This window comes from Phacochoerus africanus, chromosome 15, assembly GCF_016906955.1.
Source record: "Phacochoerus africanus isolate WHEZ1 chromosome 15, ROS_Pafr_v1, whole genome shotgun sequence".
NCBI lineage: Eukaryota > Metazoa > Chordata > Mammalia > Artiodactyla > Suidae > Phacochoerus > Phacochoerus africanus.
Genome location: NC_062558.1, coordinates 112,373,560 through 112,387,631, shown reverse-complemented (window position 1 = coordinate 112,387,631; position 14,072 = coordinate 112,373,560). Strand labels below are relative to the sequence as shown.

Here is a 14,072-nt window from a genome sequence, read left to right as displayed (position 1 = left end):
TGCTCTCTGCCTAGGGCAGAGGGCCAGCGTAGGTGGAGACCAAGCGTTGGCGCAGCTCTCAGCAGGGAACAGGGTCTTGATTCCTGGCTCAAGGGACTCCAGCCACTTGGTCTTTCAGCTTGAGGTCTGAGGGGGTTGAGGGAGTCAGGCTTGGAGGAAAGAAGTAACAGCCTGACCAGAAGTGTATACAGGAAATGCTGTTTTTCTGATTAAATAAGCCACAATCATTTGCACCTGTCCACTCAACCAAACCTTAACTGGGGTTCACTTCCTCAGCGACTGGGTCACCTGGATACCTGCCTCCACTTCCAGTTCATCTTGAACATCATTCTTAGGCCAGATCTTACAGTGAGCTCCTCCTAGGCTATCAAATATCCTGCCCTTCCTAGGTTTAATCACCTTGCCCAGCAGCAATCTAGGAAGCGTCTCAGAATTAACTCCCCCAACTCCTGAGAACTCAACTAGTGTGATCCTCCCATGTGATCTGGTCTTGCAATTTCCCCTCAACTCAGTTCATACTTCCTTCCTACCACCTATTAAATTCCCCTCTAGGGTTTGAATCAAACCTGAACTCTCATGACTGGGCCTGATCCTCCTCCTCTCATTTGTGACAATATTGACATGGGCCCATGAATAAGACCAAAACGATGAGGGCCACAGGGTCACTGGTGACTGAGTTTCACATGTGCCTAGGGGTCTGAGCTTTGGAGCAGCAGGGGGTAGGGGAACAGGCAGATGAGCATTGGTCTGAGAGGTGGTGAACAGGATTACAGTAGCCATCATTATTTAACTGAAGGAACCCTAGGAAAGACATGTCATCCCTCTTCTGAGTTCCACGAAGCTCAGTTTGGCACTTCCTCACAGACAGTCTCGTAGTTAGGGCTGCTGTGTGTGACTGTAGACTGCTAGACTGCAGGGCCCACGCCACACTTCTGCCACCCCCAGCACTCTAAATAGGATGTGTGTGTATGTGGAGGGGGAGGTAGCTGGGGAGGAATGCTTCAAGTGTACACTCACTTTTACAAAGTGTCCAAATTCATTTTTTCTTTGTACCTTCATTCCATCCTGAGGAATTAATAGCCCTATCTTATAGATGGGGAAACAGGCTCTAAGAGGTTAAGTGACTTGCCTTGAAATCAAGACTGGAAAAGCCTAAGAGGGAAGGAGCAGGGTAAACCTGAAAGGGAGTTGTCAGAGCAAAGGCAGAAATGTGCATGTCTGTGCACAGATGAGTGTTAGGGAGTAGGCAGAGGGGAAGGGGCAAGGATGAGGAGAGCCGAGTTTGATTCAATGGGAATAGAATAGAAAGTAGGAAACAGAAAGGAAAAGTCAATAAGTATGTCAGAGAAGACCACAGAAGAAAATCCTGAAAGCCGCTGATGGGCTGAGTGAGGAAGTCCAAGCTGGGAAGGCCAGGAGAGACACGACTATGTAAAGTAAATCTGCAGTCCTTGTGGGAACGTGGGCTAGGGGTGACAGGGGAGGGAGGGCAGGAAGACTGCGAGACTCATAGTACCAGACAGGAGAGAAAGTAAACCGCAGAAGCCCAGCAGGCTAAGGGACACAGGAACTCAGTGCCGACTTCAGATACCTCAGGAGGCAGCAAGTAGGCCAAAGTGATTTATCAGTTCACCTACACTCTCTGAAGCAAGTCTTGCTCCTCTAAGGTGCTCTGCTGGCAGACTCAGAATCTCACACATTTTCAAATGAACAGAATGTGTAAATGACAATACTGAGTTCCAGCATAGCACTTGCCCAACTGTAGTTAAGGAGTTACTTCACTACCTCTGATAACATATTCAGACCACAGTCCATTTCTCTCGGCTGTCCTCCCACTTCAATCTCTGAACTTAATGAAAATATCAGATGTGACTGCAATTAATAGAACTTTTCTATAGGAAGACTCTTTGGTTGACAGCACTCCTCTCTGAAAATCAGGCTGATAAAATATGAATGAGAGGAATAGTGCCAGTGGAAGAGACTCAAAATCAAAGCTAGAAATTAATCCTAACCTAGCCATAAGTTTGTATCCTGGGACACAGGGAGGTCATTCTTTGAGTGGGCTGCTTCTTAAAGTTGCTACCCTGATGGCTTCACAGGATGGCTATGAAAGGATCCCATTTGAAAACCTTCCCAAACACAGAACACAGGTATGGGTTTTGTTTTTGCTAGGCTATTCTCAACTCCACTCCAGGGAAGTGGCAGAGGGCAGTGCTGGTTGTCCTTAGCCACCTACATATGGGCATTTGGCTCCAGGTTTTGCACAGAGCAGTTACTCACTGTAGCAGGGATCCTAGGTGAAGGGGGTAGGTGAACTTGAGCAGAGGTTCCCTGAGGCAAGAGAACGTTGGCTTGGTCAGGTTGTCCTGCTTTCTGTTCACTTGTGGCAGCATCTCTGTTCCTGCTTTCCCACCTCCCCTTCTGGTTTACCCAGCACTCCCTTTAGGTGGAGTGACCTTTATTTTGGCCATACATACAGCTGAGGTGCTTCTTCAGTAGGGACTGCCACCAGTGCAACAATGCTGTAGTCTCACTGTTCCACTGTGCCTCAGAAGCCTGTTCTGCCTGTAAAGTTTTCCTCCCAGCCAGTCGTCTTGGAGTCAGACCCAAAGCTGGGCCTTCTGGTTTGCCCTCTCTTGACTCCAGCCTGGGGAACAGTTAGCAAGGAAAAGGGAGTGTCAGGACATGTCCATAAATGATTGAAAATCACCACCCACCACCCCTTTCTCAGCTTTAGCATGCTGGGGTAAAAAAAGGAAAAAGAAAAAATCACAAATTTTTTTGCCAGTAGAGATAGAGCTGGAAAGAAAAGCTTCTGGAGCTCCCTGTATCAGAAGAAATAGAGCATACATACACTCTTAATTTTGAGACGTGGTTTGCTCGTGTTAGTGAATTGCAAACTGCCAAGATGAATTTTATTTTAGGGCCATACCCGCTGCGTATGGAAGTTCCCCGGCTAAGGGGTGAATTGGAGCTGCAGCCGCTGGCCTACACCCACAGCCACAGCAACGCCAGATCCGAGCGAGCCATGTCTGTGACTACACCACAGCCCCCAGCAACGCTGGAATCTGAGCCCACTGAGGGAGGCCAGGGATTGAACCCACCTCCTCATGGATCCTAATCAGGTTCGTTTCCCCTGCGCCACAACAGGAACTCTCCAAGATCAATTTTAATTGTCATCTGAGAAGAGCCTCAAATTAGAGCTAACTAACAGTTAGCATTTATTGTTCTTGTTATATGCCAGGCACTTTGCTAAGCACTTTTTAACTATTAGCTTATTTAGTCCTTACTAATCTTGAGGCAGACACTGTTATTATTCCTTTTAACAGATGAAGAAACTAAGGCTCAGAGAAGCCAAGTAACTTGTCAAAGAACAAATGGCTGGTATGGCAAATCTGGGATCTGAGGTCAGGTCTAAGGAAAAGGGCAAGGCTCTTAACTTGCACAAAGCTGTGCTGCCTGCCTCCCAGTAGGTACTTAAGGCCACGTCTCTGTTTTTGCCCAGGCTGTCACTCTCTACCCCTCTATCCCACAGTTGCAGAAAAGGGCTCACAGGCAGGCAGTCTCCTCCTAGCCAGCCTGTCAGAAGGGAGAAATACTGGCATGGTTCTGGAACCCGAGGCCTCTGGCGACCATTCCTACCCCTTCTATGAGCTCATGAGAACAGTATCTCCTGTGAGGAGGTATCAACCTATGTCTCCTCTCAGCTGGCAGATCCAGAGCTGTTATCTTCTGCTTGGCAGGCTGGAGGTGGTCCTGAGTTCTGCCTTGTTTCCCCTTTCTTTGTCCAGAGCTCTGCCTCTGCATGGGTTCCCCTTTCTTTGTCCTGAGCTCTAGAATAACGGAGCCAGGCCAAAGGTATTCTTTCCAGTCCTCTTTGCCTAATAACAGAAAATATTTTCACCTGGATTTTAGAAGGTCCGATTCGTGAGGGTTGTGTGTGTTGTTCACCACTGAATCCTAGAGTGTTTAGCATACAGTAGGTCCTAGAGTGTTTAGCATACAGTTGCTGAATGGACATAGTGAATGAGGTAATGTGAGAATGAGATTACCGAATTTCTGACTGCATAGTATAGAGCAAATTATGAATTGGGTTATATAAAAGTGAACTGTGTACACCTATGGCTTCATGTGTTCCAGAAAAAGGAAACATCAAGCTAAAAAAACTATTGGAGAATCCAATGCAAGAGGAAGAAAGGAAGGTATCAGTATAAAAACTAGGTGAGGCAGGGGAAGAAACAGGATGTTCCAGATACTTAAACATAGCTACTCCCAAACAAATATTCAAACACATGTTCAAACTGAGAAAAAGCCGTTTTAATAACAGGCACATACATTCATAGGACTTTAAACAAGATGTAGTATAAAAGCTTAAAAAAAAAAAAAAGGAAAGAAAAAGAAAATCTGCATTTACTTGTAAACTTCCTAAAAGCTGGTGGATTAACTGGCTGACAGGACTGCCCAGAGAAAACAAATGCACAGGTAAGGAGGTGCCGCAGCACTGTTAATAAGAACTAACCTCGGCTCATGCTCTACATGCCCAGTCGCCTGCAGCCTAAGCTTGCTTTCTTAAGACAAACCAAGACAGTCTTCCCCTAATTCTCCAACTAGGTCATTTGTTAATGGGTCATCTCTTCAGTTTTACTTTTTTTTTTTTAATTTCACAATTACTCTTGTTTAAAGACTCCACACATTATTACTGGCCAATCCCCACCAATCTACACGTTTTGACAAAAAGGAAAATGCAAATGCTCCAACTAAACCTGGATGACACACGCCATTTTCTATCTTTTACATCTGGGGAGATTTCTGTGAAGTCAAAAGCAAGATAGTACTTGTCCTTCAAAACAAGACCAAAATGTCAACCTTCCAAAAGGTGACAAAGGCACCACTGCCATCGGGAGACAGACAGAAAATGTACAAATGCTGTTGCCTTACTGCTATATAGACGTGTTTTGTGCACGGAGAGCCTCTTCACTTAACATGATATAACCAACAGAATTATATTTTAGGATAACAAGAAGAACAGTTTAGAAAAGGCAAACAGTTACACAAAAGCATAAACACAAGTACCTTAATTTTCAGCTTGCTATAAGGGTAATAAGTTTGACATACATATCCAGAAAATTAGACAAAGTGATTTTTGGCACAGAAATATTGCCAAACACACCACCACTCAAGGCAAGCTTTGTTTGCCAAGTCCAAAAAGTGGCCTGACATTCTCTGTGCAATGAACATATTCTCCCGCACTACCATCCCATTTCCTGGGCAACAGCAGCAAGAGGGAGAGAAAGCATGGGGACTCAAGAGGGAGAAGGAGAATACTTGATTTGGGAGAAAAAATCATGACTATTTGTGCTAAGGAGAATCACAAAATTTTATGAGAACCCCAATGCAAATACTGGCTGGAACATGACCTGGAGACTAAAGATATCTACCACAGTCATAAATAAAAAGGGTCCAAACTGATGTTTGGCCATTTATTTTAAAGGGACAGATGAAGTATTTTCCTATAATGGAGAAAGACAATTAAAAATAGACTTTTCTTATTGGAACTGCTAAATAAAAATGTATCAAAGTGGTTTTAAATTTGATGGGCAGTTATCTGTTGAAACTGCAATACAAAAGGGTCACTTAAAAAAAAAAACCTGAATATCCCACTTGTCCCGTCAATGTACACGATTAGAAAATATTTACACACTGTAATTACAAGCAATATAAGCAGTATTTTATACTTTGAGATATTGTACACTTTACACAATGCAAAATGAGAAAAATATGAACACTTATAAAATTACACACAAATAATGTATCTACAAAGTATTAAATTACAGCGAGTGAAAGCCCCCATTGTTGGGCAGATAGATGCCAGAGTTTCAAGCTTCTGTCAAATATAACTATTTGTATCTATCTCGTTAACCATAAGTGGCATTTTCTAATAATACCCTTGAGAGGTAGTATCAAGATAATATTCTTACCAGTAAACACAGAATAAAACTTTTGTTGGTCTGCCTCTTGAAGCCTCATTCAGCTGGGGTTCTTGGGAACTGGATTAACTTAGTCTTCCCTATAAAATCTCTAACTGCTCAATGCCTGACATGGGCTCGAAAATTACTGATACTATTTTAAATGATAAATTTAGGATACAATGCTTTTTACTCCTAAGCCTCAGTTTAGAGGTAGAAAACTACTTTTCAAAATTTATTTCCTCCCCTCTCATACCATAAAGTCCAATTCCCTTCCCCTCCATCATCTTTCCTCCCACCACTGGAGGCAGTAGAGTGCTCAGGAGAGCAGTGTCATCTAAGTCAATGTCGAAAGAAAGAAAAACAAAGCCGGCCTTATCCTTCAAGAAGCAAATCCTCCTAAAAGGGACACTCAGTCAACAAAAGAATTTTTCAGTTACCTAGTAAACATCTATTATTCCCAAAGGCTTCAGAGGGCCCTGGGCCTAAGACCAGCATGTGCACTTCTACTAACCCTCTACTATATAAACCAAAGGATGGCTTTCCAGTGTTTAGGAATTTAGAGCAGCTGTGGTTTTCAAGTGCAACAAATTTAAAAAACAAGCACACACCCGCACACACACACACACACACATACACACGCGTGCGTAGTGTAGCAAAGAATAAACACCATTCGGGTCTCTGCCAAGGTTATATACTCATGAAAGTACGATTTTTGGAAACTTGTCCAGGTCTTTAAGCTTTTACAATATAGACTTCTGTAATATGGCTACCAAGGGCCAGAGTTCTAAGATTTAGCCAGTATTTCAAAAATATATATACATATATGCACTTAAATCCAAAACAAACTGCATATATATGTTTTGGAATAAAAACAGAGCCACCATTTTAGAGCTTAACCTCTTCCCCTTAAGGTGATCTGACAATACACCAAATTTCTGTTTTGCAACTGTTTGTTTAAACGTATTTTTAAAACAATATATTTCTAAACCTTGAATATCGAAAAAAACTGCATGGACTGAAACCTCCCAGTGGTCTATAGGACTTATAGAAGAGATTTACCCTTTCTGCTACTAAACTCGGTTTTAAGCTTTCCCTTTGAGTCATAAAATAACGAACAGGAAAATTAAACCAAACTGACACTTGATCTTGGTTTCCATGTCCAGCTTCTCAAGTTGGTTCAAACCCTTTCTTACATATTTCCTGTGATTATCCAAGTGCTGCGAATACCCCCCGCTCCCCCCAAAAAGATAACTGGCCTACGATTTAATAAGAGTTAATTGGGGAAGGTTAGACATGCAGCTGTTAGATGATTCTATCCTCCCCTCTTAGGGATTCTGCTCTTTTAAAAGGCCAGTTGTCTTAATTAAGCAGATCACATCTCATATCTGCTTCAGAAATGACAATTTCTTCATTACCAGCTTCATACTATACATTCAAGTAGCACATTTTCTTAGCCTTCCACTAGATGCTGCAGTAATCTTTTCTACTCCTTTAGGAAAGGCTCTTATTGAATTTCTCTTGGTTCATAATTTTGCTGCTGCAACTCCTGTTAAGAATCTGGTTCCCAGAAGTCATGGAGCTGTCCCTAGAAAAAGGAAGGGGGAAAAAAACAGGATATAGGAAAATCAGACTATGAATTAATCCTTATAAAACCAGTAATCATCAATAGGCTTTGATAATGAAAGTAATCTTGATATTGTACATTTCTCTGAAAATTTATGGTAATCAAAGAGTCAAGCTTCACATTTTATAACAATTTTTAAAAAGTACATATAAGATGTTTTCCTCACCAACACACACAGGTAGAGGGATATATTCAAAAAGATTAAGTAAAATGTTAAGCTGATCAATATATTAAGTTTTAGTATTAAATTCTTTTGTTTTAATGTTCACATCAGCAAAGATGGCCAGCCTAAAAAAAAGGTCTATAGAGGTTAGAAACTAAAATAAGAACAACGAAACACCAGCTTAAGATTTCTCAAAGCCTTCTCTAAAAGGGCATGAGTAACTTTTTTTTTGGCTGCATCCACAGCATGCACAAGTTCCCTGGCCAGGGATCAAACCCGCACTATGGCAGCAACTCAAGCTGATGCAGTGACAACGTGGAATCCTTAACCTGCACTGAGGCACAAGAGAACGCCAGGGCATGAATATCTTATGAAGAACACCAACAGCAAAAGAGTCAACATGTTATAAAACAGTGAGACTATTTTTCCTAACTAATCTTCAGTGTTCCTGTTACTTTGATATAAAATCAAACAACTTTTAGGCCCTATCTAATCAAAATATGGTCCCTGAGCCAGCAGCACTGGCATCAATCGGAGAACCTGTTAGAAATGTAGAATATCCAGATCTAAGAAACCAAAACCTGCATTTCGACAAGTTCCTAGTTGAAGCCTATGTATGTTAAAATTGAGAAGCGTTTTTTTTTTTTTTTTTTTCGTTTTGGCTGCATCCACAGCATGCAGACGTTCCTAGGCCAGGGATCAAACCTATACCACAGCAGCGACCTGAGCCACAGCAGTGACAGTGCTGGATCTTTAACCCACTGAACCACCAGGGAAATCTGGAGAAGCATTTTAGACAATCTATGGTAGCTGATCTGTAAATAAGCAAGATGGCAAATTTAATTAACAAGTGTTTAAATAGTTCCCGTTAGATATAGCACCAAAACCCTAAGAGACAAAAGAACAAAAAAATAGATAAAGCTGGACTTCGTCACAATGAAAAATTCTGTTCTATGAATAATATCATCAAAACAATGAAAAGACAACACACTGAATGGGAGGAAGTATTTGCAAATTATATACCTAATGAGAGACATATTTAGAACATAAGGAGAATTCTTATAATTCCTAAAAGAAAAAAAAAAATTTAAGACGGGCAAGAAGAGTTCCCACTATGGCTAAGATGTAACAAACCCGACAAGTACCCATGAAGAAGCACGTTTAATCCGTAACACTTTAAGGATCCAGTGTTGCTGTGACCTGTGGTGTAGGTCAGGTGCGCCTCGGATCTGCTGTTGCTATGGCTGTGGCGCAGGCCAGCAGCTACAGCTCTGATTCCACCCCCAGCCTGGGAACTTCCATATGCCGTGAGTGTAACACTTAAAAAAAAAGAAAGAAAGACTCTTAACATCATCAGTCATTAGGGAAATGCAAATTAAAATCACAATGACAGATAATGGCATTTGTAGCAACATGGATAGACCTAGAAATTATCATTCTAAGTGAAGTCAGTCAGACAATGAGACACCAACATCAAATGCTATCACTTATATGTGAAATCTGAAAAAAGGACACAATGAACTTCTTTGCAGAACAGATACTGACTCACAGACTTTGAAAAACTTACAGTTTCCAAAGGAGAGAGGCTGGGGGGTGGAGGAATGTTGGGGGTTTGGGATGGAAATGTTATAAAATTGGGTTGTGATGATCATTGTACAACTATAAATGTAATACATTCATTGAGTAATAAAAAAAAAATCACAATGACAGGAGTTGCCCTTGTGGCTCAGTGGTTAACCAATCTGACTAGCATCCATGAGGACGGAGGTTCAATCCCTGGCCTTGCTCAGTGGGTTAAGAATCTGGTGTTGCCATGAGCTGTGGTGTAGGTTGGAGACTTGGCTCAGATCCCACGTTGCTGTAGCTGTGGTGTAGGCTGGCAGCTGCAGCTCTAATCTAACCCCTAGCCTGGAACCTCCATATGCTGAAAGGGCGGTCCTAAAAAGCAAAATCACAATGAAATTCCATATCTAACCCCCTACCTATGGATGTATTCGAAAAGACAGATAATAAGTGTTGGCAAGACTATGGAGCAATTTGGAGTGCCCGTCGTGGCTCAGATCCCTGGCCTTGCGGGGATCCGGCGTTTCCGTGAGCTGTGGTATGGGTTGCAGACGCAGCTCGGATCTGGCGTTGCTGTGGTTCTGGTGTAGGCCAGTGGTTACAGCTCCGATTAGACCCCCTAGCCTGGGAACCTCCATATGCCAAGGGAGCAGACCTAGAAAAGGCAGAAAGACAAAAAAAAGACTATGGAGCAATTAAAAACTTCAAACATTCTGGTGGTGAGAATATAAAACAGTGCAGCCACTCTGGAAAATAGTCTGGCAGTTCCTTAAAACATTTAAAACTGAATTACCATATGACCCAACAATCCCCCTCCCAGATATATGCCCAAAATGTTTTTATCTGAAAACATATTCATACCAAAACCTGTACATAAATGTTCATATAAGCATTATTCATAACAGCCAGTGAGGGGAAACAACACAAATGTCCATCTAATAAATAGATATATAAAATGTGATACATCCATACAATGGAATATTATTTGGCAAGAGAAAGGACATACAACATGCTATAACACAGATTAACTTTATATTATGTAAAAGAAGCCAATCATAAAAGACTATATCATATATAATTCCATTTGTATGAAATATCCAGAAGAGGCAAATCTATACAGAAAGAAAGTGGATTAGTGGTTGCCTAGGGCTTGAGGGGAGTGGGGATAGGATTGCAGGTAGTTGGGGAATGAGGACTCACTGCTAACAGGTATGGGATTTCTTTGTGGAGTGACAAACTGTTCCAAAGTTAAGACTGGTGATGATGGCACAACTCTGTGCCTATACTAAAAACTACCGTACACTTTAGGTGAAATGTATGTGAATTTTATCTGAATAAAGATATTAGAAAAATGCTTTGCATGAAATAACCTCCATTTGATGCAATGTAACATTTTAAAATGGAATCAACCACATTTGGAAATAAATTAGTGAGTGTAATAGCAAACAAAAATTTAAAAACATAAACTATTATACTGGAATTTCCAGTTTATATTAAGATACCTAGAAACAAGTGCTGTCATGCTTTTTTTCAAAGAGTATGAAGAGTTCTCATGGTGGCTCAGTGGTTAACAAATCCGACTAGGAACCATGAGGTTGCGGGTTTGATCCCCGGCCTTGCTCAGTGGGTTAATGATCCGGCATTGCTGTGAGCTGTGGTGTAGGTCGCAGACTCGGCTCGGATCCTGAGTTGCTGTGGCTCTGGCGTAGGCTGGTGGCTACAGCTCTGATTAGACCCCTAGCCTGGAAACCTCCATATGCTGCAGGTGCGGCTCTAGAAAACACACAAAGACAAAAACAAAACAAGCCAAAGAGTATGAAGAAATAACATTTAGCAAAACTATTAAGAATAAATAAAACTGTTTAATAAAATGACACCTGTGTAGGCCGACAATTCTGGATTATTTCCTGCCATTTTCCGTGTATTCTGGCAACCAAGTCTTTTACCTTAAAAATATCAAGAAGGGGAAAAGGGATCAGATCAAACCATTCTCAAATAAAATCAATTTAATGCTTGATACAAAAGACCTCATAGCTGTGACAAACCCACACCTAACAACTCATTTTAATTTTTGTCAAGAAAAAGAAACTATTCAACTTCTGGAGGGGCCTTCAAGTCATAGTGATTACTAAGACCTTTCTTCATCACCAGATCTAAATACTGAATGCTTAGGACCTCCACTTTCCCATTAGTTACTGAAGATCATCCTGAAAAACATATTCCCTGTCTTGAAGACATTTATACATCCAAAAGTCACTGTTAAATTTCCCTAGGTTTTTGAAAGTACAGCTGACTTTTTTTTTTTTGTCTTTTTGCCATTTCTTGGGCCGCTTCGGCAGCATATGGAGATTCCCAGGCTAGGGGTCGAATTGGAGCTATAGCCACCGGCCTACGCCAGAACCACAGCAACACGGGATCCGAGCCAAATCTGCAACCTACACTACAGCTCATGGCAACGCCGGATCCTTAACCAGCTAAGCAAGGCCAGGGAGCAAACCCGCAACCTCACGGTTCTTAGATTCGTTAACTACTGCGCCACGATGGGAACTCCTTTTTTTTGAAGTACAGCTGACTCTTGAACAATGTGGTGGTTAGTGGTGCCAAAGCCCCTTGCACAGTAGAAAATCCTCACATTGCTCTATCTGCCTCAAAAACAAAGGAAGTGATACATGACTCACTTAAGGACAGGAAGCTGAAGCAGTCTGGATATAATCAGAACTCAAAATTGTGTTGTTCAGGAGCTCCTGCTGTGGCACAATGGGATGAGTGGTGTCTTGGGAGCATTGGGACGCAGGTTTGATCCCAGGGCCACAACGGTGGGTTAAGATGGATTAAGGATCTGGTGGTTTTTTTTTTTTTTTTTTTTGGTCTTTTGTCTTTTTAGGGCCACACCCGTGGCATATGGAGGTTCCCAGGCTAGGGGTCTAATTGGAGCAACAGCTGCTGGCCTACACTGCAGCCATAGCAACGAGGGATCTGAGCCGCGTCTGCAACCTGCACCACAGCTCAAGGCAACGCCAGATCCTTAAACCACTGAGCAAGGCCAGGGATCGAACCCGCAACCTCATGGTTCCTAGTCTCTGCTGTGCCACAATGGGAACTCCAAGGGTCTGGTGTTTCTGTGGCTGTGGCTTAGGTCAAGATTGCTGCTCGGATCTGATCCCTAGCCTGGGAATTCGTATGTCGTGGGGTGGCCAAAAAAGGGGGGAAAGAGAAAGAAAAAAACATTGTGTTGTTCAAAGGTGGACTGTATTATCAATCCTCTTTATTTTTTTATTTTTATTTTTTTACCTTTCTGTCTTTTCTAGGGCCGCACCCTTGGCATATGGAGGTTCCCAGGCCAGGGGTCTAATCGGAGCTGCAGCTGCCGGCCACAGCAACTCAAGATCTGAGCCACGTCTGTGACCTACACCACAGCTCACCTCAACGCCGGATCCCCAACCCACCGAGCAAGGCCAGGGTTCGAACCCGCACCCTCACGGTTCCTAATCAGATTCGCCAACCACTGAACTACGACGGGAACGCCAATCCTCTTTAAACACCTGATCTATTCCTCCATCTGGAGGGTTAGCTAGTCTTTATGTGAAAGTCACCTTACTACCACCCTAGAGAGTTTCAGTTAATTCTTAGACATAACTGATTGACAAAATGTTTTAAATGAGTCAGCAATTACATAGCTGCTTTAAGTTTATAAAATAAACTGAAAGGTCAGTTTTCTCCATTTAGAGTTCAGCAGACTCAGTTTCTTCAAAACAATCATCATCTTTTCTCCTAGAGGCTTGTGGAGAGGCACACGATTCATTTATTTCAGCAGGACCATCCTCTGAAGCAATTTCCATAGACCTCTGTGTCATTCTCCACTTTAAGTAAGGGGAGCCTTGGCACCAGTCTACGCCTGTTCCTTGGCTTTAAGAAACAAAAACCTTGGGTGGTCCTTCTGAACATGTCTGTCAGCAGTAGCCACTACTACCAAGTTCTACGGGCCAGTAACTCTAGACAATGTTCAAAAGAATGTGCTTCTGAAACTATGGTTTCCACTCTAAGGCAAAGAGCTATCCCCTACATGTATTTGAAAATCTGCAATCTGATACAATTTCATTAGTGGCTCATTTTTGTATTTAACCTAAACCTATTAGATAAATATAGATATGAAATCCAAATGGGCATTGATGAAATGACCAACCTTTACAGCTAATTAATGTAAACTAGAAAGTTACAAAGCTGAAACTTCACATTCAATAACTATCTAAACAAAAATGGCAAGGAAGAATCAGCTTTACATTGCAAAAGTTAAAAGATGATTTAGAAAAAAAAAATCAGAGAAACCTGTTATCTCAAGAAAAATCATAAAATTGTTTTATTAATACTAAAGTTGCTTTTATAACTCCATACTCATATATTCATCTTTTCTATCAACTTGTCCTTGAATATACTAAACCTTTACGAAAAAAAGCTTATTATCAAGCTTACTGTTGAATCATTTCCATCCTAGAGCTCAGAGTGGGTAATGTAAGACTCAGATTTGAAGAGTCCTTCCTCTAAAACATTCTCTAATGGAACAAAGAATAACAGAAAACCTATTTCTTTTCGAAGAATGAAACAAATTTATACCATCACAAGATTGTATAGCTACTGTTATAAACTGTTATAAAGTTTATTTATTTATATAATGTTTTAATTCTTGAAGCTAACAAGTATAAAAGTCTTCATTTGTGCAATGAGAAAAAAACTGAGAAGTTTCATTAGTACTGGA

General features: G+C 41.6%; 1 protein-coding gene across 3 annotated transcripts in view; it reads right to left on the bottom strand.

Moving 5' to 3' along the window:
- Positions 1-4,295: 4,295 nt before the first annotated feature.
- Positions 4,296-14,072, bottom strand: part of SLF2 (SMC5-SMC6 complex localization factor 2) — a 52,432-nt gene continuing 42,655 nt past the window's right edge. For all 3 annotated transcript variants that reach the window (XM_047760269.1, XM_047760270.1, XM_047760271.1), the window contains exons 19-20: positions 11,197-11,265; positions 4,296-7,554 (exon numbers count right to left, since the gene is read on the bottom strand). In XM_047760269.1, coding sequence (XP_047616225.1) covers positions 7,519-7,554; positions 11,197-11,265 — 105 coding nt within the window. In that variant the 3' untranslated portion in view covers positions 4,296-7,518. The remainder of the gene's footprint in view (positions 7,555-11,196; positions 11,266-14,072) is intronic.